This window comes from Astatotilapia calliptera, chromosome 14 (assembly GCF_900246225.1).
Source record: "Astatotilapia calliptera chromosome 14, fAstCal1.2, whole genome shotgun sequence".
Classification (NCBI taxonomy): Eukaryota; Metazoa; Chordata; class Actinopteri; order Cichliformes; family Cichlidae; genus Astatotilapia; species Astatotilapia calliptera.
Genome location: NC_039315.1, coordinates 27,577,795 through 27,602,556, shown reverse-complemented (window position 1 = coordinate 27,602,556; position 24,762 = coordinate 27,577,795). Strand labels below are relative to the sequence as shown.

The window sequence follows — 24,762 nt, the reverse complement described above, 5'->3', positions numbered from 1 at the left end:
TGTGCTTACACTTGTACAGACAGTTATTTCCCATGTCTCAAAATATGCAGTTAACTCAGTTCATATATATATTTGTGGGTGCCGATTTTACTACGTTCATGTCTGATCTGACATGCCTATGCGCTCTCATTGCAGCTGAACGAAATGAATGGGTGACTGTACTGCAGGATTGCACCAGTGGGCGCCAAAGGCACACTGTCATGAACCCCGGCTCACCTTTAGCCCCAGACTATCAGGGCTACTTGGAGCTAAAAGGGTTACGCTCCAAACTTTACACAGTTGTTGCCTCAGATAAAGTTTTCCTCTACAAAAATATTGATGTAAGAACTCTGGGTGCAGCTGTGTGTACAGATTTGTACTTAAGATAATTGCATTTTGTTTTCTTTACTTTAATGATTGTTAGAATTATAAGAAATGGGTTTTTTTTTGGGTTTTTTTTGTTTGTTTTTGTTTTTTTTGATTTGTTGGAACAGTGTAATTTACATTTTATCTTCCATTTCTTACAGGACTATCGTATTGGATTGGGTATCACGTCTATTGAGATGAATGTAGGAAACATTAAGGTCTCAGATCGTCGAAGCTTTGATCTCACCACACCTTATCGCATATTTAGGTATTGCATGCACACAGAAATGAAATCTGCTCTCACACCTTTCCCATGTTTGTGTGACTATCACACCTCTTATTGCAGTAATTAAGTAGTTGGGTTTATATAAATATATAATATAATATTTATATAAAACTGTTTATGTGAGATCAACTGTGGGATATGCTAATTAGACAGTTTAGAGACGATGATCATTCCTCATTATCAGCATCTGAGTTGCTCTTCAGTTGAGTTGCTGGGTTACAAGGTCATATTGTTTTAGTGAGAACTCTCCCACAGTCCCTCAATCCTCAGCTGGTCGTCTTTCAAGAATGTGAAAAGTCTTTTGTGTGACTGTGTGTGTGCGCGTGTTTTTGTGCGAAGAAGTGCAGGGGATATGTTTGTGCATGAGTGCATGTGGTGTGTGGTCTTTTGGCTGACAGTTCACAGCCTGCGCCTGTAGTGCAGGGTCTCAGCATGACAGGATGGGGAAATGTGTGTTTCTGTGGACTAGTGTACTGGCTCTGAGTCTCTTGACTGTAAACATATGTGAAAGAGTCATTTTCATTCAGACCTGGTAATAATAAGAAAGGTTGAAGATTTAGAAATGTTTAAAAATAAAAGGAGGAGTTTTTTTTCTCTCTCATTATGTCTACATCAGCAATGTAAATGAAAGAAATTAGTAATAAGAAAAGACAATGATTCAGATCTGGACAAAAATGTAATTCTTTGCCAGTGCTCAGATTTTCCATTACATTTCCAAAACCCAAATAAATGGCAGTTATCTGTATTTTTGTTGATTTAACTCAATTTATTTAGTTGTATACTAATACAGCTGATACTGAATTATTCTGAAATTCATGATTCAACTTTTTATTTAAATTGTTAAGCTAATGTTATGATTTGTATTTTAAAGTACCGTATTTAGTGTTTTTACTGTATTTAAAGTACTGTATCTGTGGTTTTGTGCTTTTGTTCCCATGTAACATCCAGAAATATTTCAGGGCAGGAAATAATTACTCAATTTATTTCTGTAAAGTATATTTATATGTATTACTAATTTAAGGGAAGATAAACTGAGCATGCAGCAGACAGGGTGAAAAGAGGAAGCTTGTCTGCCTCTGTGAGTTTATGTGGTTTCCAGGTCTTGAGTATATTTAGCGTAACAACAGCGATCTAAGCGTCATTTCTCACCTTCATGTCAGCGTTAACACTCGTCCATATGCTTGCCTCTCTCCGCAGCTTCATCGCAGAGTCAGAGCAGATGAGAGAGCAGTGGGTGAATGCTATGCGAGACGCGATAGGTGAGGCATTGTCTAACAGCGAGGTGGCTGAGCGGATCTGGGCGGAGTCTAGCAACAGTCTGTGCGCCGACTGTGAAGCACCGAAGCCGGAGTGGGCCGCCATCAATTTGTGTGTGGTGGTGTGCAAACAATGCGCAGGTTTGTGTGTTCTGATTTTGTTTTTGTGCGGTGCTTTGGGCTGTCAGTGTGAATACTTTGTGTTTAGCAGCATTTTGACTTTTAGTTGCTGAGTATCAGAATTAACATGTGGCTTCCAGCACAAGAGGCATTGTGACTTTGTTTTGTCGTGGCCATCAGTTGTCATAGATGTGATATTTCAGGAAGTTCTTTAGGAAAACACTCCAGTTTAGGACAAATGTTCAGTTGTTCTCAGGGACTATTTAGATGTTAGTGGTCAGAGTTCACTTCTGTTTTTCACTCATATCATTTCCTAAAAAATACTTTTTTGGGCCATTATTAAAGGGCATGTTTTTTTTTGTTTTTTTTTAATCACAGGAAATATTAATATTATAATTTAAAGAATCATGATATAAATGTCAGGCTATGTCACCCACTTCTACTACCCACCTTTAAACTCTTGGCCGAATTATGTGTGCTTCTGATAATCAGTGTGAGGCAGCCGTACTTTAGGACTTGTAGCTTCTCTGCGGTCACCTCCGATTTTGTTGCACCTCTATTTTTTTAGTATGCAGACACTTAATAGATTTTTCTAGTAAATAAAGTCTTTTTCTACTAAGGTGAAATAAGCCTGGACACACATTGATATCAGTGTGTGGTTGGTTGGTTGTGCTGTTTGGCAGAGGCATAAAACCACAGGGCAGTAATTGTACAGTGCTGTGAAAATGTATTTGACCCTTTGCTAAAACACAATGCTGTTTTTAGGTGACGCTACCTGGCCCTGTGTGAAAGTAATTACCTCCTAAACCTAATGACTAGTTGTAGCCTGCGTGTTCTCTTTGGTCAGCAGTGATTTTTGCCTTGAAATATAAAAAAATCAATCATTTCACTGCACTTGTTGTTTGTTTTTTGTCTGTTTGTAAAGAGTTATTTGGTTGTCCGTACAGAGCTTATAATATGGTCAAGATTGAACTTGGCTTTAATATGTGTATGTGTGTTATTCCAGGGGAGCACAGAGGACTAGGCCCTAGCATTTCAAAAGTTCGAAGTCTGAAGATGGATAAGAAAGTTTGGACAGAAGAGCTTATTCAGGTACAAATAGAAATTCTCTCTCTAATTAATTGTTGAGACGTTTTTGATATAAAAATTAGAACAGACTCCAAAGACAAGGATTTATGTCCAGTTTCTTTAAATGTTTAAAGTCTTAAGATTAATTAACTAGTATGTTCAAATATAATGTTTCTGCAATTAATCATTTTGGAGCTGAGACAGCTTAGTTTTAGTTTCATCTCTGTGGAAGTTTCCGAGGCAGTAGTTACCGGTGGTTTTGTGTGGGTTTCATTATATTGTTTTATAAACCTGCGGGTCAGAAGTGTCAGTAATCTGATCTAGTAAGTGCTACAGAAGAAAAATAGAATAAGTGTGGAAGTACTTCTCTTCATTTTTTATTTATTTATTTATTTTCCTGTTCACCCTGCCCTTGTCGCAGTTATTCCTGGTGATAGGCAACGAGCGGGCTAACAGTTTTTGGGCAGCTAATGTCCCACCAAGTGAAGCTCTGTCGCCTTCGAGCTGCAGCGAAGAGAGAAGACGCTTCATCAGCAACAAATATCGCCAGGGCAAATACAGGAGGTACCACGCTCTGTATGGAAACCAGAGGGAGCTCAATCACGTAAGTCAAAGTCACAGTTTGCTTGTGATACCGTTGTGTTTAATTCTGAATCTGCGCACTGCATTGCCAGAAATTTCTGCTAGTGAGCAGCTGCAAAGTGTAAAGTGATGAGTGACAAGCGAATAGCTGAGTGTGCGGATGGGGCCTTAAAATGTGTCCACATTGGAAGCGAGGTGCCAACCGGAAACCAGAGAGAGTGAATGACTTTCCGTAATCTTTCCATGAGGGAAATAACCGCTTGCTATGAGTAGTGGGCGGGGCCCTAAATAAACTTTTCCTGTTTCTGTGTGATTGAAAGTACCAGACTGAAGAATACTGTTGATTAACATATGACCTGATAATAAAGTCACTAGAGGGTTACCTAGGCAACCGGAGCCTTGAATGTCACAAACAGCCGGCTCACGACTTCAGGATCAGTTTTCCCATTATCCTGTTGGTAGATGAACCTTCATACTAGTCTGAGATGCTCCCCTGGTGCATTATTGCCTTCATTAGGTCATCTGTGTACTTAGCATCATTCGGTGTTCATAAGCCCAGATGAGTCATCCTGTCCCTGCTTAAAAAAAATCCCCCCACAGCATGATGCTGCCAGCACCACACTTCCTGGCTGGGATAGTATTGAATAGTGTCTTGTTTCCTTCAGACCTGACTGCTGTTATCATGCTAGAGAATCTCGTTTCTCACAGTATCAGGATCCTTGAGGTTGGTTTTTTTTTTTTTTTTTTTTTTTTCCTGAATCCCATGCAGGTTTTTGTATGCCTTTCATTGAGGAAAAACTACTGCACTGACAGCTGCCTTTCTGGAAGTTTCTCCTATCTCCACACAGGATCTTCTTTTTGGTCACCCCTCCTTCCAAGCCCTTGGTTCTCTAATTGCTTAGCTTGGCAGGCAGCCAGCATTACAAAATGATCCCATTTGTTCCTAATGTCTGTTTAAGAAATATGGGGGCTAGTGGGAATCTTCAGTGCAGCAGGAATGTTTTTGTTGTCTTCGTCAGATTGGTGCCTCAGCATTCTCTACATGCAGTTTATTTGGACTGAAGAAGACTGTGAAGAAAAATTGCATTTCTTGTTATATTATACTGGGGTTAATTGGTGAGTGGAAAAAATATATTAACAGTTTTGGCATATGCAAAAGCATGCAAAAATGCCTCCTAGGTTTGTCAAATATAAGGCCTGGGGGACAGAGTTGGCCAAGTAAATACTCAAATCCGCCCACTAAAAGTATGAAGGTATGCATCGATTTTGATTTTTTTTAACTGTAGTTGTAAAACAAGTTTTTCAACTTATCCTGCTGATTGATTCCTTCATACGGAATCAAAGTAATTAACTAACATAATTAAACGACAGGGAAGTTTCTGTATTTTCACTATAAGGACATTTTCATTAATGCAAACTTCATATTTTATAAGTACTGGATAGTCTGGGCAATACAGATTTATCATATAGTTTTACTTTGATCTTTACCCCTTAAGATTAAAGTGGGCTGCCTTTGTGTATAATGAGTTTGACATCCTTGGTTTGCACCTCGAAGTTGATGATTCTGTTCAGAGTTCTTGTTTTGAGCAGTAACTTAAAATAAGATGCAGAATTTCCTTTGAAGCCAATAGAAAGAGCATAAAAATAAGCACGTTCCTTTGTGTAAATACATGGTAAGATCCTGTGACTGTGGCGAAAGTGTTATTTAACACTTAGATACTTACAGTAAAGCAGCCAGTATGCTTCTGCAGCTGGTTGATCCAGTCTTACAACATTTGACACTTTTCTTGTTTTTAAGGCATTTGTGGGACTTTGTTTGATCGCACTGCAGCTGCAATGGAGTGCAAGTTGGGTTTATAGACTAAAAAAACTGATTAAACTTGTGAAACACGCTCTATCACTTGAAGTAATTTTGCAAACCTCAATTTTAGAGTTGAAGAATTAAAGACTGATTAATGCAGGTTCAGGACTAAACCCTGTGAAATCCCTGCTTCTGAGTCATTTTTTTCAAACTTGCAACTCTGCAAGGTCCCAGAACCGACTCTTAGCAACGACTCTTTTAAATGTGACAACCGCGGTGTCTTTGTGTACTTGTGGTGGGCGACGCTTTGCTTGAAGATGACACATTAATATGGTTAGTATTGTTTAGAATCAGGAAATGTGAGTGGCCATGGAATGGCCATAGCTTTTATACTGGGCTCCATCATGTGTGATTAATGACTGAGTGTTTCAGACCCAGCTCGGTCACTTCTTAGGAGCTTAACCCAGTTACTGCTAACAATGTGTACAGGGCACAGATAAACTTGGTGTGTAAATGAGTCACATTTAGCACCTGACTGTGAGCTATGTGTTTTTCCCCCTCAAGCTGTTAAGCTTTTACATTTGTGTGTGTGAGTGAGTGTGAGTCACTGTGTTTGGGATGTGCAGAATGAGATAAAGGAAGTTGTTTAGTTTTTGTTTTAAAAGCAGCTGCTTGTCCTCCTCCCCGATGGCTCCATTTTCTGCTCTTTTCTTATCTCTCTCTTGGGTCTTTGGGACCTATAGAGGACGTGATCTGTTGGACTTTCCTACAGCTTTCATCCCCCCTCTCCCACAAACCCACACACACACACAACTCCACCCCCATTTCAGAGGTGATTACTTAAATGGCTGCTCTACTTGTTTGTTTGTTTTTTCCTGTTCATGAGAAAAATACAGATGAGCATTGCTTCTGCTTGGGTGTGCCTTTCAGAAATTGTACACTCTGCACATGTGTCAGCTGGTGACAAAAAAGTGGGTGACAAAAAAGGTGATGTAAGTGTGCAAGAGTGCGAAATGAAGACAAAAACATGCTTGCACACTCTGTGAGTGCAGCAGCACCCTTAGCTAATTCAGGGTCATTTATCTACTCCTGGCTTTTTAACCCCACTTCTCTTGCTCGCTTTCTTCTTTGTTTTTCCTTTTTTCCTTAATGTGACATCATTACTTACTGATTTAACTGGAATGTGCTGTAACTCCACCCCTCCCTCTGTTTTCCTCCTCCTCCTTCTCCTCCTGTCCTACACATTGTTTGGCTCTGACCGCTGAAGAAATTTGATCACTTCACTCCTTGCTCTTTTTTTCTTATTTGCAAGTCGTTTATATCTTTTATAATTTTCTTTTTGATATGAGCTTCAGACTTTTACATTTGCAACTTTTCCGGGCTGTCTTTGTCAACTGACATTCAAATAGCGGACTGACTGACGGGAACTGAAAACTTCCAGGTTGGGCTATGTATAAGAGGGGAGCTGTAGGACAGGGTAGTGAAAATATGCCTTGTTTTTGCAGCTCTCTGAGTCCTTTTAGGCTAGCTCTGTTAAGAAAAAGAGCACAACATTGCATTTCAGTGGTGGTTCGTTTAAAGCGATGTGTGGAAGTGGATTTTAGATCTCTGACAGTATGTGTGTGCAGTCATGTGCTTGAATGTGTCTGTGGGAAACATTTTTGTGTTGACACTATGGGGACTGCAGCACTGCAGCTCTGTGTTAGTGAGACATTAGAGCTATTGTGTGCCTGTGTGTGTGTATGTTGTTTTTTTTTTCCTCTGGAGTGAGCTGCAACACATTGAAATGCACATGAATTTGCCTGCGTGGGCATGGTTGTGTGCCTTTTCTGTATTTGGTCTGTACTGCTTTCTTTTTGTGTGCTTGTATGTTTCCATCTGTAAATCATGATCGTCGTCTCCTGTTTTGTCTCTTTTGGTTCTTCCTCTGTTGTTACTGTGGCTTCCTAATTTTTCTCAGTTGCATCAAGTAGTGAACTCTAGCTGTGACCACAGTTTTACACTGGGTTTCTTATTCCCTGGAAAAACCATACTCTGCATTTCCTTCTTACAGAAACAAAACAGATGCAGTTGTAGGCACAACTGCATCTGTTTTTAGAAGACCTCTATTGAATGTTAGTCACCTGCATGTTAAGAATAAAGTAACAGTCATCCATGAGTTGTTCTTCCTCTGTGGCGTTGCCATCTTCCTGTTAAACAGTTTGAAGCTTTTTATGGCCTTTAGGTTGACATTAAAGGCTTTGTTGGCTCGTGGTTTCCTTGAAAGGGAAGAAGTGACACAGCATAGATGACGTTTCATAATGAAGTGCACAGTGTGACATAGAGTTGTTTAATGCAGACAGTTTGATAGTCCCTCTGTGTTTGTGCTGTGTTTGAGTTGGGGATAGTTGTCATAGTTTAACTTTTTTTCATAACTTTGTGGCTATTTTAGTGACATTTGAGAAAATAAAGCAATCGGTTATTGAAAAGTTGACGGCCACTCTCCTTTCCCAGGTCTCCTTGACTGTGTGCTGTTGGCTATCAGCATGTTGTTGGTATTTTATCATAGCAAACTAACAACTAAGGTACAGGATTAAAAATCTCTTTACGGCCTTGTTTTTTATGCTTTTAAAGTTTTGTAATTGGATTCCTTATAAGAAGAGCTCTTCATCGCATACCTTCTCCTTTTATTTTCTGCTTTTGCTCATTCTTCCTATTTAATTCTTCTGTTTTCCGACCATTCCCATCATGTCCTCATTCACACTTTAGGATTTCAGGTTATAAATCCTTTCGATTTCTACAGGGAGATTGGCTCAACATGTGATCTCCTTTCTTGTTTATTTTGCAGTGCTTTTTTTCCCCCTCCCTCCTTTTTTTTTTTTTTTTTTTTGTCTGGAACTCTGAAGGAAAAAGATTTTTCCTTCAAATCATTTTTTTTTCTCTGCCCTCCTTTTTCTGTCTGGATTTTCACCTCCCTGACCATCTCCCTCTCTCTTTAAGCTACACACGGTGAGGTAATGATGGAACATATGGGAATAGCTCTTTCTCATCTGGATTTAATATATGCACGTACATTCACATCTGTAAGTGTGGGTGTAGTTTGGGGTATTTTGTGCTAAAGTCTACACAGCAAAGCCTGCATGTGTTAGTATCACTGTCTGTACATAGGTTGAGTTTCTAGCCAAAAACAATCTGTCTCTGATTAATGTGGCTGACTGAAATGCTTTCATCTTCTTTTCACAATATTTCTCTTTCTTCCTTTCCCTCCCTCATCTTTCTTTTCCTCCAGTTCAGCCCCATACAAATGCAGAGGCCAGATGGAGGCCTATGTTTTTTTTTGTTTTTTTTGTTGGCTTTTTTTTTTTTTTTTTTTTTTTTTGACACGCCCAGATAAAAATCTCTCTGCCTCTGTCTCTCTTGGGAAATTCTGCAAGATTCTTGAATTCCCTTCTCTCTGTGTGCGTTATTACATTACTGCCTGTTTCATCGGCAGCAGATGTTGAAGGGTGAGGTTTCTTAACACTCAAACAGCCCATTTCCTCATTGTACTTCATTCTGATAGGTTCAATTTTCCTGGACAGAAGAAAAGGCTGTTGTCATATTACTGTACACTGGCTCTTTGCACAGCGTAGGTGTCCACATGTATGTCCACATGGGATGAAGCAGAGCACTGATTTTTTCCTCTGTTCTCTGCATTGTTGTGTACGGACCGCACACATGCACACATACACATGCAAATATATCGGCACAGAGCATAACACACTTATTTGTTGATGGCAGAGTATTGTCTGTGAACTGCTTTGTGCTTGTGGTCAAACAAGAGTTCGGATGACTGTGTTTGTTGGGCTGCAGTGGCATCTTCATTGCAGGCCGGTACAGCTAAACAGCGTGGTCATTTTGATGTTGTTGACCAAAAGTGGAAAAATTTGGTTGCCATCAGTGATAAAGAGCAGGTTACACCCATCTTTTTATTTGTTGTGTATAGTTTTATAACATTTTCAAGTTGCCTTAAATCTTTTTAAAGATTTAAAGACCAAAAACTTCATCTACTTGGGCATGAAAACCAGATCATGGATGGATTTTTAAGGAAAAATACAGCCTGTTTTACTGATTTTGGGCCTCACCCTGGACAAAAAAATTACTAGTGATATTTTAAGCAGCTCTTTAGAGCGCCCTGAATTTTGTTTGCCAAATCTTTCAGTGCTTGACCCGGTCTGCAGCTGCACTCCGACTCATTGGACTGAAACAAAGCCAGACTGCGTAATGTCTCAGGATCTGTGGCTTTGGGAATGGGAAGTGCTGTCACTCTGGCAAACAACCCCATTTATAATTCTTGATGTTTTAAATTCTCTCAACTCATCGGTGCTTTGGCAGTTTGTCTTTGTGTTTTTTGGGTTTGCGTGGGTGTATCTTTTGCAATTCTAATCTTTGCTAATTGCCTTGTTTGTTTGTGTGCGTGTGTGCGTAAGCTCAATAGTGCTTAAATAGAGGAGGGGCTCTGTCTGTGTGTGTGCGCACTGGGGAATTTCTCAGTCAGACCCAAAAGAGCTTATTGCGTTTAACTGAAGACAGACATGCCTGGGTGTGTATTCTCTCTTCTTCTTTCCTTGTGCTCAGGGTTAGTTTGTTTGTTGTTTATAGTCTAAAGAAGTGCTGTGGAACTTATTTATATGAGTGAACACCAGTTATATTCATCATCGTTCCAGCGAGTTAGCACAATGCTGATTACGTCTTTCTCAACTTGTGCTGCATTCCACCTGCCTGAGTTTTAAATTTCTTCGCTGGTTTGCCAGTAATGGCACATCAGTCATCGCTCATGAGCTATTAATAAGGAGAGATAATGGCAACAGAAATATGACACAAAAGCTTCTTTGTTAGCACGTTAAAAATGTTTGTGTGATCACTGCCAGGAAAGTTCCCTACTGCAGGTAAAGACATCTGGACCTGTCACGATAGTTCTGTCCTTGGTGGTGTTGTCGGGGGTTAAATGAGACGTGTAATATCAGGGTGCGTGTAGATTTTAGGGTTGCCGCAGCGGTACGTATGCCTACATTGCAAAGCAGACATTTTTTTTCTTCTAAAGATTAGTTTTTGGGCATATTTAGTCTTTATTTGACAGTAGAGCAGCGAAGACAGACAGAAAAACCAGATGAGAGAGAGAGAAAGCGAGGACACGCAGCACAGGGCCGCAGGTCAGACTCAAACCCAGACCGCTGCACTTTAGCCATGTGTCATATAGTTACCCACTGAGCTAAACAGGCTCCCGAAAGTCTGAGCCTTCCTATGAGATTCAAGAATGCTCAGCTTACAAAAATATATTGTAAAAAAAATTCTGTTTTGTTTTTAGATTTCCATTCAGATCAGGTTTTTGACACTAGTCCTTTGTGTCTCCAGCTTAACCTTTTGCTGCACAGCTTCCATTACATCCAAGGATGTAATAAAATTACTGAAGATTCCTTCAAGTTATATCAGTGACGAGGAAACGACTGCAAACAATTGTGCAGTCATGCACAAAGAGTACAAAGTGATAAATACATAAGCTAGGACTTATAATCTAATCATTCCAAAATGGCTCGAGGACACCTGAGAATACTTTGTATATAGTTTAACCAGAGTAATCTACAGTTGCGGTAAATCCCAAAATAAAATGAGTGGAGATTGCTCTTGACACTGCAATGTTTGTTATTCAATAAAAACACAGAGTATACTTTAATGGTTTTTAAATCTATTTGGAAGGAGGAGTGGAGCAGTGTTGACAGTAAAGCATGAGGGTTCTTGGGCAAAAGGCCGTGCAGGTTTTAAAGCCCACATACCCTGACAGACAAACACGCAGTTTGTTTGGTGTGCAGAAGTTCACTTCATTCTGAAAACTGAAAGAACTTCAAACAACATGATTCAAACCTTTTCAGCTGCAGCAGGATCACAGTATTAAAACCCTTTTGTTACTTTTTTCATTAGTCTTGTATTGTAGATTTCTTTCTTAAAAAGAACAAAAGCAACTCCTTTTTCTTTATTACCTAAATGCTTCTCAAGTCGACGCTCTCATCCTGTCCTCCATATTTCCTTCCTTCCTTGTCTTAATTTCATCTCACACCCTCATTTCCTTCCCTGCTTTGCTTTAATTGTTGTCCATGTTTAACTGTGTTAAGTCATAGTTAATGTTGATCCAACCTCTTTGGTCTCCTACTTTCTGAGCAATGTAGTTCTTTTTATATGTCTATAACAAATAAATGATATGTCTGCATTTGGAGGTAAAATGAATTTCAGTTCAATACTTGCACTATAAAGCCAGAAGTTGTTGCCAAGAAACGGTACACAGTTGTTTCCGCCTGTTATTTTTGTACACGAGCGTTTACTCGTGTGTCTCCTTGTCTGTTGCTCTCCCCTTTTCTCCAGGCTCTTTGTATAAATGTGCAGTGCAGCGATGTACTGGAGACGCTGAGCCTGATTTTCTGCGGTGCAGATGTGAATTGTTCAACTGGGCTGGAAAGTCAACCCTCCCCCCTCTCCTTGGCCACCGCACACTCGCAACCCCTACAGGCCGAGTTATTGAACCATAATCTGAACACAGGTACAGTATGCGTGCAAGCTCAGGGTCCCAAGCACACATTTGTTTTTAATGGACTGAGTAGAGCTTTCATGAAAGAGTTTGTTAAAGTATTGATTTAAAAAAAATAACATGTTTTTTCACAAAGCACTTGTCGAAACACAGCGTGCTTTATAGGCAGGCAGATTCTGGAAACGAGAACGGACTGGAGGGATACGTTAAAAAAGGATCTTATACAAAGCAGTTGGCTTTGTAATTTGGATCCTCTCAGTTAGGTCATTCAAAAATTGTGTTTCCCTGACATTAAAATTGTTTTTGCTTCAGTAATCAACAGGATCTTGAAATAATGAGTGGACCCTTAATATAAATTCTGCAATCCAAGAAGTTTGAATGCTTATTAAGCTCTAAGTGAGAGCAGAATGCAGCGATTTACTGAACCTGTAATCAGCTGAACAGTGTTTCCCCAGTCTTGCTTCACATAGGAGGTGCTCCTTGTTGCTTGTGTTGTGTCTTTCATTTTCTAAATGTGTGACATGTTTTTAGTGGGTCACAGGTCTGGATTGCAGGCAGGCTAGTTTAGAGGCATGTTGTTGGTGTAAAGCATGTTTAGCTTTCGTTTAAGAGCCCCCTGATTCTAGTTAACAGCACTTTTAAAAAGTCATTGACTTACAGTCTTGTAGACATCAAAAGTCTCAATAAACACTCCCATCAAAGCCTCATCAGGCAAGTTGTAATACTTTATATCATTTGTTAGTTGACATTTTCTTCTAAAGTCTACTTTTTATTTTATAGTGAACTAAGATGTGGTTTAGGTTAGTTTTTAGTTAACTATAATAATCTTGGTATTAGCAATGAGGTAATTTAGAAATTGGTTGATATTTGGTGACGTCAGATGGATCAAGGCACTGACATTTTAAGAGTGGGTGACTACAGTCATAGCAAAACATAGTTCAACTATGAGGTAAGAACTCAAAGCAGAGTGTTGAGAAACGAGGGAGGGGCCATTTCAATAGGGTTTAAAAGTTTAAGAGACCGTAAGAGTGTGTCGTAAACACTTCTTTACTTTCATACAATCAAATTCTTTACAATGCTTTTCTGTAGAGCTACCACGGTTAGAGGAGGTGGATGCTATGGACCCAGAACCTTACCCACTACCTCCTTCCGTGTCTCACAATGGCTTCCTATTCAAAACTGCATCCATGGCTCGGCCAGTCACAGAGCGCAAGGCCAAAGAGGGTAAGCACAAACACTATACAACAGCAACACTTACCACAAGAAGAAAGAATAGTTAAAGTGATTATCACTATTATGCTTGGCAAATATTTATTTGTCTATCAATATAGAGTTCAGTCGTCGCTGGTGCACGCTAAATGATGGCGTTTTCAGCTACTACGAAAGTGACAAGAACTCAAACCCAAATGGAGCTCTCAAGGCTTCAGAGATTGTGTGTTTGGCTTCCGACAACGACGACAGACATGGGTACGCAAACACCCACACACTGTCCGTCGTAAATGCACATTTACAGCAAAAATGCAACGACACCTTGTAATGTTAAGCGAGATGAATCGTATGTCTCCTCCTTCTCTTTCCTAAATTTCCCAGTGTCTGCTCCTCTAACCTCCTTTTTTTTTTTTTTTTCCCCAACCCCCAGGTACAACAATACATTTGAAATTTATACAGAGTCTGAGCGTCTCTACCTGTTTGGCACCGATGACTCAGAAGTCAAATCCCAGTGGGTCAAGTCTATCGCCAAGGTAACAATCAAATACATATATTCAGCTTAACGGAGAGATTTGTGATTTTTCTTTATTTCTAGTCAAATAAGAAAGCTCTTATAAGTGGTGTTAGCAGATTAAGCTTGGTGTCAGTGATCAGTACAGTGCTCGCTGTTGTTTATTTTATCAAAGCACAACTTTCTTTACGACTGACGTGATCGTGTGAAATGAAACAACAGTCATTTTATCTCAACGGCTGAAAGGGCAAAGTGTGTGCACTCAAATTTCATTAGTTATTGTGAAACCAGTCAGATGTGTCAGAGTTATGCACAAGGTCATGAACAACCTGTGACACAACCAGTTTCGTGGAGGATTGTCTCTTTCCACAGCTCTTGGGGAGAAGGCCGAGATAGTAACTGGACAGAATGTAACCAGAATCGAGGCTGAATTTGTTGCCACCCACACTGTGTTCTTCAAGCAGTGACAAATAGTATTCGTTTTTAAAAGCAATAAAATAAAATGTAGCTCATAATAAAAAAGAAGGGCAAGGATGATTTTGTACAAACCCTGGTTTGAGACCAGGAGGAGGCACAGGTCCCTTGGGGATTGCGTCAGGAAGATCCTTAGGCGTAAAAATCTGCCAGATCAAAATATGTGGAGCTCTTTCCCGTTTTTGAAAAGGGAGCAGCCTAAAGAAGCTTCAGTACAAACGCTGTATGTCCTTTGCTTGTAGGCCTTTATTCCAGTCTCTGCAGAACCTTTGCTGAGATTGAATTCTGAGAGGATTGGGAAGCTGATGTGCAAAGATGGCTTGAACCTACAAAGGTCCAAAGTTGGGTGGTTTGCTCTGGAGGGGTCTGTACTTCACGTTTACCTGGAAGGCAGTCAGGTGGAGGAGATCCACCTCCGCAAACTGAACGAACTATGTGAGTAAGACACGCAAACATGGATTTAATCACTGTGCGAGTGCTCAGCGATTAGAGCACAACAGTTCTTACCCTGTATTTGTGTTTTACAGCAATTCAGCAAGACAATGAAGTCATGGTTCTGGTGGGGAAAGGCAGGTGAGAACGGATCATTTGCGTGCTGATTGACAAATTATTCTTACAGTTTGAAACCCCTTTAAAGATTAACCTGTTTAATTTTTATAGATATTCCTAATGATGAAACGGTTTTCCCTCACATACTCATCTATTAATTCTTCTTTCTTCTTTATTTGTTTCTTCTTCTCTTTTTTTAGAACTCTGTACATAGAAGGAAAGAGAAAGCTGGATTTTTCTTGCTGGTGTGCAGCTATCCAAGCAGCTGCAGGGAGTGGAGGAGACAGGCTGCACGAGCAGCAGCTCACGGAGACGGACATACCGGTGATCGTAGATAGCTGCATTAACTACATCACACAGTGTGGTAAGAAACACACACTCACACACATAAGAAACCATTTTTGTGAAGTAAATATGTACTTCATGCATCTTTAGTTTTGTTTATTGTGTTACATTTTGACAGTGCACTATAAAACATTCACACATATATGCAACATTACTTACATAACAAACCAAACAAAGACGACTCCTTACAACACAAGTCATACCTCATATCATGGTAAGCATTGATAATATAACATTTGCATAACATAAAATTTAGTTAACCATCATAGTTCAGCACACAAACAAAAATCCAGGCTCTTGGTTCAGCATGAACTGTAACCTTTTCTATCTTTCTCTGAACTCATGTGGCTATAATAGTTGGACCTTAAGTTTACTGTGTTAAATTCCACTGGATCTATCCACGGAAGAACCATCTTCCTCCTCATCTTTTATATAGCTGTACAGCTTGAACATTGGTTTCACCAGAGTGGCAGAGTTGCTTGTGCTACATCTCTTGCATGAGTTCACAGCTTGAAAAGCTTGACATGTACAACAGTTCAAAGTAGACAAAGATAAAATAGAGGAAATAACATGACTCTTATTTCCTCGAGTGGACATGGGCCTAACTTGCTCTCAGTGTGGTGTGTGAGGTCCATTGTTTTAATTATCTGCACTCATTGTAGAGAAGTGCAGCTGCATCACACTTCTCTCTTTGTGGGTTGACACCGTTTGACATATTGGCCTTCTGGCCTCACCGCTAGCAGCTCTGCTCATGTGATTTTTTTTTCTTCTTTCTTTTTTCCCCTCGTTGTTGTTTTTGCTTTGCCTTCAGATGTCAGTCAGCTCAATGTTTCCAAGCCCTCAGAGGCCAATCGTTGCAGTGTTGAGGCGAAACACTTGATGCATTAAATGTTCTGAATGTTGGAAGATGCAATATAACGATTAAGTTTGAGGAACTTTTGTTTTCTTTTGTCAGTGGTGAAAGAGCTGTTTCTTCCGGTTTAAGTCTGTGTTTGTGTAACATTCTACTCTGTGTGTTTTTGTGTGTGCTTGTTAATGTCCCATCTCTAGGTATGGTGTCAGAGGGAATTTATCGCAAGAGCGGCGTGAACTCTCGTGTGGCAGCTCTGTGCGAGAGGTTTCGTCACGATGCTCGCAGCCTTTGCCTAAGGGAAGGAGAGCATCAGGTGGACGACGTCTCTAACACACTCAAACGGTTTTTCAGGGAGTTGAAAGAGGGAGTGTTCACAACACAGGACTCCCCCTCCTGGCTCAGCACTGCAAGTAAGAGTCATACGATTTTGTTTCTTCATGATTCCTATGTTTATTATTATTTTACGAGCTTTGAGTATCCTGTAAAACATGTATAGATCAGACACCTGTGGCTCTCCTTAAAAGGGGCAAATTAGTTTTTCTGATGTTTTGATATCATGATACTGCATCTGCTGAGAGACACACTGACAGGCCAGTTTGGAGCCATACTGTTCTAAAACCTGAGCTGGTTTAGTATTGCCATGCCAAAACAAGCAAGGCCTTCCTGGATTAAGAAGTCATCTGTATGGCGGATGACCTGTCATGGTCCCTTTACAGACATGCATTTTGTGGCATTTAGCACATTACAAAATTATTAGCCGAAAATCAATGTCACTGTGCTTTTTTTTTTTTAACAGGGCAGCAAATTTCAACATAGCAATTCTATTTTCAAATTTCTGTTTGCACACAATAACAGAATTATTTTGGAGAAAAACAATAACTAACAGGCTCATGTTATGACCCTGAGCTTTATGAGCCTTAGTACAAACCATTGCTGTGAATTAATGTGCTTTAACTTAAACTTTGTACCCTTATAGACTGTTTGAGCAGTCACTTGAGAAAGCATCATGTCAAAAACACAAGAAAGCAGTTTAGACTTGTGATAAAGAGTTATGGCTGCTCATAAAGCAGAGATGGATATACATCGTTATCACAGTGTTTCCAAGTGTCAAGAACTGGAGTGAGAACTATCATTAGGAAAGTGACACACAGCACACAACAAGCCTGACAGAGGCAGGAAGTGAAAGATTCATTAAAGAAAACCTGTGAGAGATGTGTCCAAAGACCACAGAACAACTGTCAAGACACTCATGAATAACTTAGTCGACTTGGATTTCCTACTCTCAAAGAAGACTGTCACTAGAAACCTGCGCAGGAACCGTGAGGTTGCAGACGAAGGAAAAGTCCACTTCTGCAGAAGGCGTACCTTCAAGACAGACTAAAGCATGCTAAGGACAACCTGAAGAAACATTATGCATATGGGAGTGTGTCCTTTTGTCAGATGAGATGAGACGAAACAAAGGCTCTGTAGCCACAGTGACTTATGTTTGGAGAAAAAATGGAGAGGCGTCAACCCATAGAACACCGTCCCCGCAGTGAAGCATGGTGGTGGGACTATTATGCTGTGGAGATGCTTCATAACGTCTGGAAGTGGGCATCTTGTCAAAATGGAAGGAAGAGTGAAGGATATGTGAAGATTTTGAAAGAAAACCTCAAACAGTTGGCAGCAAACCTGGATCTCACTTTGTCTTCCAACACAACAGTGACTCAAAACATACATCGCACCTGATGAACAACTACCAGCCTGTGTAAAGCTTTAGAGAGTCTCGCTCGGGAGACGAGTGTGGGTCTTGTTGACAACTACAGCAAATGACAGCAGGCTGTTTTCCAGTAAAAAGGATTTGCAAATAACTATTAATAACCTTGACACTGGTAGTTTTTGTTTTTTGTGAAACAATTTAGTTTCTGTGTGCAATGTAAAAAATAAAAACAAAAAACTAAACATCCAAAACAAAACTAGGATGTTTGGGAAAGCTGTGTTTTAAAAATCGCTTGCTATGTTTAACAGAAACCTTTTTTAATTTTTTTGTGTAAGTTTTAAACTTTCATGAGGAGGGTCCTCATCTGTCCTCATCTGTAGCTTTTAGTCCCTCTGCACTTTAATCTAGTTTACAAGGAAGGACCACAACCCTTTTGTATTTTATCTTGGGTTTGGGTGTTTAGTATAAAAAAAGCCCAAAGCCGACTGTACTTCCTCAGGAGGCTGAGGTCTTTTAACATCTGCAGGAAGCTCCTGAGGATGTTTTACCAGTCGGTGGTTGCTGGAGTACTTTTCTATGCTGTGGTGTGCTGGGGGAGCAGCACAGCAAAGAAGGACTCATCCAGGCTGGAGAAACTGATCAGGAGGGCTAGCTCTGTGGTCGGCATGAAGCTGGACACTCTGGTGACAGTGGCAGAGAAAAGGACATTAAAGAAACTGATGGACATTATGGACAATGCCAGGCATCCTCTGCACACGGCCATTAACAACCAGAAGAGTCTGTTCAGTGACAGGTTGCTTCTCCCCAAGACAAGAACTAACAGACTTAAAAACTCCTTTGTCCCACACGCCATCAGACTGTTTAACTCCTCTCTGGAGGGGAGAGGGAGGGGAAACAGGAGGACAAAGGAGGGAACAACTAAGCTGTAGTGCCTCTTCACCTCACTGTGCAATACCTTTTGTGCAATACTTTTGTAAATAGTCAACGGTGCAATAGACTCAATACTTGAAATGTGCAATTCATTCACTTGTATTTTTATTTTTATTCCTATTTATTCTATTTATCCCCTTCGCATATTTTATTTATATTGTCTCTGTATTTATATATATGTGTGTGTGTGTATAACTCTGTAACTTCTGTCGGTGCTGTGCTTTTTTGGAAATCGAATTTCCCAGAGGAACCCACCCGAGGGATTAATAAAGTTCTATCTTATCTTATCTTATCTTATCTTAGTGTTGATGTTGGGCGTCATTGTTTAAGGATTTTTCAACAATCGAAATTATTGCAGTACATAACTGCCTCTTACTATTTGTAGTCTTACACCGAAAACAGCTTTTAGCACAACTTTTCCAGTCTTTTTTGCCCCAGTAACATAAGCATTTGACAATGTACTGGTTTCAAATTGAAAATGAGCATATAATGCTAGTATTGCAGGGATTTAATGATATGTTTGTCATTGTAATTCTAGTGTTTTGTTTTTTTTAACACTGAAGCTAAATTGAGCATACAGTGCAAAGAGAATGAGTTTAAAGATATGCTGCAGCTGTGTGTCTGGTACCATCATCTTGTTATTGTTTTCAACCAAAGACCTACACACTGCTGGCCATTTTTAATATATACATGCCAGTTTAAACAAAAATGCTCTTTGTTTTAGAAGTCTAGAGTCCTTTTTCATCAGGCCTCTCTTCAGCCTTTCTCCCTGTTTTGATCTTTTGTGCTCTCGTCCTGTGCTTTTTTTTTTTTTTTTTTTTCGTTCCATCTTACCCTCCCAGCTCTTTCTTTGATCCTGGCCGTTTGTACTATAAATATCCTCTGTGTTCATAATTTTATTTAATAATTTTACTTTTCTCCTCATCTTCTTCTCTCTTCCCCAGCCATTCAGGATGAAAGTACTAAAATCTCCCAGTACAAGCAGTTCTTGAACAAACTGCCTCATGTCAACAAGGCAACACTACAAGCCCTTATCGAGCATCTCTACTGGTGAGAACTGATACACAGTGACTGATACCATCTTATCACCTCTCCCTGAGTATGTATTTGTGCACAGACTTGTGTGTTTTTTTTACCGCTTGTGTTTCAGCGTGCAGCACTTTTCGGATGACAACCAGATGAACAACCATAATCTGGCCATCGTGTTCGGTCCCACACTGTTCCAGACTGACGGGAAGGACTATGCCGCTGGCCGCGCCATTGAAGACCTCATTGAGCACTACAAACTCATCTTTGAGGTCAGTGCTGATAACAAAGGTGGTAATGCTTCTATGCTAACACATCAGGGATTTAAAAACACTTTTCAGTGGTGTAGAGGTCTAAGTGTTCGTCTTATCTTTTTATCTTAAAGATCAAGCTTCACTGTGATTACAACACAATGTTCTCCTTGCATACAGTGATTCTGCACTTTGAAGAATCAGTGCAGATTTTAAATGTTGATACATTTTTATTTGTGGTTGAATGACTCTGCTTATGCTCTCTTGCAGGTGGATGAGCAGCAGCTGAACAAGCAGATAGAAGTGATTGAAGTTATCCACAAAATGCGGAATTTAAAAAATGTGAGCAACATACAATAAACTTTAAACAAAGAATGGTTCAGTGACCTGACATATTTCAGAGGCAAGATTTAGGAAAATCATTGAAAATATTACAATATAAACGCAGAACTAAAACTAAGAATATTTCTTCTATATTTTTAGTTTAGTTTTTCAAATTGTGTCACTTAGAATTTCTTTCAGAAGTCCAGCTTTGGTAAAAGTGTGAATTTTTTCCCATGCAGTTTCAGTTTTTAGCTTAGTTTTAGTTAATTATAATAAACTTGGTGGATTTCTTCGGTGAGATTAAACAGTCATTTCCACAGCCATCATCAGAACATATCAGCAAATGAAGGAAATTCTTCTGGATCGGTTTTCTATCCCGCTGGGATACATCATATTTCCAAAAGCCATCACACACACACGAACTTGATTGACATCCCAATCTTAATCTAAAGGGTTTAATATGATGCTTCAACACTTCTAGGAAGGCTTTCCACAACATTCAGGAGAGTGTTTATGGGAATTTTTGACCAGAATCACATTTGTGAGGTCAGATGCTAATGTTGGATGTGAAGCGGCTTGCAGTTTGTAATTCATCCTGAATGTGTTAAGGGTTCATTACTGAAACTAAGGCGCCGAACCCAAGTCTTAGAAAAGCAACCACTCACCATAATCCCCCCTCCACCAAACTTTACACTTAATTTATTATGTTAATTTCTAGTTTATCACCTGCCTGTGTAATTAACCTTTATTATTGTTCAGTTGATCTCAGTGAAATGTGTTGTGTGAAGTGTTTTGACTTGTTTGAACACTGCATTTGGTTATCTGTGTATACGCTTTTTTATCATCGCAGTTTCTCTGTCTGATCATTTGTTTGCTTGTGTGCCCTAAACTTCAGCCTCCTTCTGAACGAGGAGGTGACTTCATTTGTACTGTGTACCTGGAGGAAAAGGCCAGTGGAGAGAGACATGTGAAGGTGGGTTGGAATTCACCAAATAACACATTTATTTATTTAACAACCCAGTTCTTTCATCTGGCACACATCAAGTTCCACAGTAACGAACAGGCTGGTGTTTATAGAAAACAAATATTTCCACTCTTCCCACAGATTCCTGGTTCTATGACAGCATTAGAGCTCACACTGGAGATTCTGGACCAGCGTAACATCCCAATTAAAGACAAAGATTACTGGAGCTGCTGGGAGATCTGCTGCAAGGAAGAAATGGGTAAGACTGATTAAAAAGATGAAGGGAGGCAGGACAAATGCCAAACAGCATTTGTTTTTTATGCTGATGCAGATTTAGAATTTATAGGGTATTTTGTAAACTCTGTCTTAATTATTCTGTTTTTTTCATTAATATGGTACAGGGCTATTTTGCTTTGGAAAATGACAGTTTACTAGGACTAATGCAAAAAAAATAAAAATTGCCTGCAACAGTGTGGCTGCTAACTGCAGTTTGTTTTGCATCTGGTATGTGACCTGTCTGGTTCCCTACAAGGAAGCGACAGTATGAAAATGACAGTAGCTTTAATCTGCAGATTAAAGAGGAAATGGAGCAGTAATGATGAGAAATTGAAGGAAATTGTTGTTGTTGATGGGAAGAGAAGGAAGGAATTTACCGCTACAGACGGTGTCATTTACTACAGATTGGTATGTAGATTTACAAAACAAAATTCTTCCAGGATGTAAGGTGAGATTTACGGAAATATGTATTTATAGCATCCAAAAATATGAAGCTGTACCAGTTATGTCATCAAGCGCTCAGCATGTTTGTCTGACACTTTGACCCTATTGAGGAATGCAGATTTGCAAAGTTCTTTGTCATCCAGAAATGCCCCAAGTTTGCATCATGTTTTCACACATGCTCTCTTTCTGCCTGCTCTGTTTTTCAGAACGACCGCTGCACTATCAGGAGCGAGTCTTGCCCATTGTTCACTCCATCGGCACAGAGTCTCATCTGCTTATCAAGAAACATGCTGCAATGGAGGCCATCACTCTTTACCTGTGTAAATACAAAACAACAGAATCATTGCTGCACTGTTTGGTCTGCCACATTGTGGCATGCTTGCATCAATTTCAGTTATCTGGCCTTCTGTCCTGCAGCCAGTAAACCGGACGCATCCAAGCACGGGATGATAAAATTCAGAGAGGAGCGAAGCATCTTGGGTTTGGGCCTCACCAGTTTTCATGAGCGTTATTTCATCCTCAATTACAACTCGCTCAGAATGTACAAGGACGTCAGAGTAAGATCTACAGACATACTTTTATCATTTTATTTGTTATCTCCTTCGTAGACTCGTTAACTAATTTTTCCTTTTTTCCCCACTGTCTGTCAGAGTAACCGTCCAGAACGTGAATGGCCAGTGAAAAACTTGAAGGTTTACCTTGGTATAAAGAAGAAACTCCGTCCTCCCACATGGTGAGCACCTGTGCTGAATTACCAGTGTCACACTATTCTCATGAGTGCTTAGTGGCAAAGCAGCAGGTGGCTGCTGTAAATGGAAACTGCTGTCACACCAGGAGGAAGACTGGCCATGCAAATTATCGCTTCAGTGGGCACAAAAAATGTATTTACTGGGAATAACAATTTTCTGGGATTATCTGATCATGAATAATTGGATATCTGGCCACTCATTCTCCAGCTTTATACAAGTGTAACACCTCTGCACTACATTGCTGTTGGCGGGAGCAGCTAGTGCTACCCCTACTGATCAAAATGCATCTTTTTGATCTCAAATTACCTCAGTTTTGTTAGCTTGAACCAAATTGGTTGATGCCCTTGAGCTTCCTTGTTTCATAACTTTAAAAGTTTACACAGAGCAACTTCTGCAGCTCGGCTCATGCTTAAAGGGATAATTAACGACTAAACTTGAATTATTAATTTACGAACTCTACAGTTTCTTTATCTGAAGTAGCTGTTTGGGCCTTGTAAGCAGAGTGACCACTAGGGGGCAGGCTGACACTGTGAATCCTAAGAAGCTGAATTGCTGTTAAAGTGATTTGTACGTTTATTTTTAGTTGGGGACTGACAGTTCTGTATGAGAGCATGAAACAAGAGAAGCCCGAGAGACAGCAGTGGTGAGTACTTATTCAGTGCTCTCTTTTTTATAATACACAACTTTCAGGCTCTGATTACGTCACCAGCAATGTTGGTTTATTGGCTGGAAAAATGAGTAATACCGAAAACAAACAGCCGCAGGAGCATTTTTTTCCGCTAATTGGCTTGATTTGCAACAGGTCAGTAACTTGATCGGCTATAAAAAGAGCATCTTAGGCAGAGATTCTCCATTATGCAAAAAACACTCTACAAATTGTGCAATAATTTCAGAAAAATGTTCCTCAATCTAAAAATGAAAAGCCTGTGAATATCCCATCATCTACATAATCTATGGCCCATAATAACTTCAGAAGATTTAGGAAATCTGCAGAAATCTCCGTATGTAAGGGACAAGGTCAAAAATCATGCCTGTAAATGCCTGTAAGCTGCTTGCTTGGGCTCAGGAAGACTTCCAGAAATCATTATCTGTGAGCACAGCTCATCGTGCGGTTCATGAATGCAGGTTAAAGCGCTATCGTGCAAAGAACCAGAAACACATGAAGATGTGAATGGACTGAGACAAAGTGGAAAACTGTTCTGTTGTCAGAATGATTAGCATTGTGCAAAACATGGACACTGCAGTCTCTGGATTAAAGCAGAGAGGGACCTCCGTGCTCATGTCTGATGGTACCTGCATGCATTAATACCTAAATACATACAATACATACTTACATACATACATAGAACTGGCAGCTGGCACATCTGGAAAGACACAATTAATGATGAAAGATGTCCAGAGGTTTTAGTTTATCACATGCTCCCATCCAGAAAGCCTTTCAGGGGATGCCGTGCATATTTCAGCAAGATGATACTAAACTGCATGCTGCATCTATTACAACAGCATGGCTTTGCTGTCGAAGAGTCCAGGTGCTGAACTGGTCTGCCTGTAGAAAACATTAGTAAGGTGGAGTAAGTAAGCCGTGAGGTTCAGCAGCTATATATATCTGATATCAGACGAGAATGGGAATAGATTTCTCTCACAGAAGTTGGCAGCTCAAATTTTTAGAGACGTGTTGCTGGCGTCAATTTCAATTTCAGGTTTCATTGTTCTATTGTGAATAAATCCAAGTTCATGAGATTTGCATTGTGCTTAGGGCTGGGCTATATCATACCGTTTACGGTAATACCGGTGTAATGTTGGGCAACGATAGGAAAATGAAATATTGCAATAGAATATGGGTAAAACGCGCATGCGCAATGCCTTTGTTTACATACACACATGGCGGCGATGCAGAATGAGAAGAGCGAAAGCAGATCGTTAAATGAAATAGATGAACCAGAATTGGTTTGTAAAAATGCTGCAGCTTCAGTGGTGTGGAACTGGTTTGGCTTTCATCCGTCAGATACACAACAAAGCACTATTTTTGGTAGAACGTGCTAGCGGGCCGTTGTTATTACCGTGTTGTTTGGAAAATACGGCACACTTAAAATCAATCCTTTGATTTTTCTGAAAATCGACAGAGCCCCTTATAATCCCGTGTGCCTTATGTATGAATTCTG

The 24,762-nt window shown here is 39.9% G+C and overlaps 1 protein-coding gene across 3 annotated transcripts in view; it reads left to right on the top strand.

Moving 5' to 3' along the window:
- arap1 (ArfGAP with RhoGAP domain, ankyrin repeat and PH domain 1) overlaps positions 1 to 24,762 on the top strand; it is a 65,590-nt gene that overhangs the window by 27,259 nt on the left and 13,569 nt on the right. For all 3 annotated transcript variants that reach the window (XM_026191464.1, XM_026191466.1, XM_026191465.1), the window contains 22 exons: positions 136 to 320; positions 507 to 613; positions 1,829 to 2,028; positions 3,014 to 3,099; positions 3,497 to 3,679; positions 11,834 to 12,008; positions 13,086 to 13,220; positions 13,328 to 13,463; positions 13,636 to 13,738; positions 14,433 to 14,625; positions 14,718 to 14,763; positions 14,940 to 15,103; positions 16,135 to 16,347; positions 19,511 to 19,616; positions 19,717 to 19,864; positions 20,114 to 20,185; positions 21,063 to 21,140; positions 21,273 to 21,390; positions 22,058 to 22,171; positions 22,269 to 22,408; positions 22,502 to 22,584; positions 23,184 to 23,243. In XM_026191464.1, coding sequence (XP_026047249.1) covers positions 136 to 320; positions 507 to 613; positions 1,829 to 2,028; positions 3,014 to 3,099; positions 3,497 to 3,679; positions 11,834 to 12,008; positions 13,086 to 13,220; positions 13,328 to 13,463; positions 13,636 to 13,738; positions 14,433 to 14,625; positions 14,718 to 14,763; positions 14,940 to 15,103; positions 16,135 to 16,347; positions 19,511 to 19,616; positions 19,717 to 19,864; positions 20,114 to 20,185; positions 21,063 to 21,140; positions 21,273 to 21,390; positions 22,058 to 22,171; positions 22,269 to 22,408; positions 22,502 to 22,584; positions 23,184 to 23,243 — 2,845 coding nt within the window. The remainder of the gene's footprint in view (positions 1 to 135; positions 321 to 506; positions 614 to 1,828; positions 2,029 to 3,013; positions 3,100 to 3,496; positions 3,680 to 11,833; positions 12,009 to 13,085; positions 13,221 to 13,327; positions 13,464 to 13,635; positions 13,739 to 14,432; positions 14,626 to 14,717; positions 14,764 to 14,939; positions 15,104 to 16,134; positions 16,348 to 19,510; positions 19,617 to 19,716; positions 19,865 to 20,113; positions 20,186 to 21,062; positions 21,141 to 21,272; positions 21,391 to 22,057; positions 22,172 to 22,268; positions 22,409 to 22,501; positions 22,585 to 23,183; positions 23,244 to 24,762) is intronic.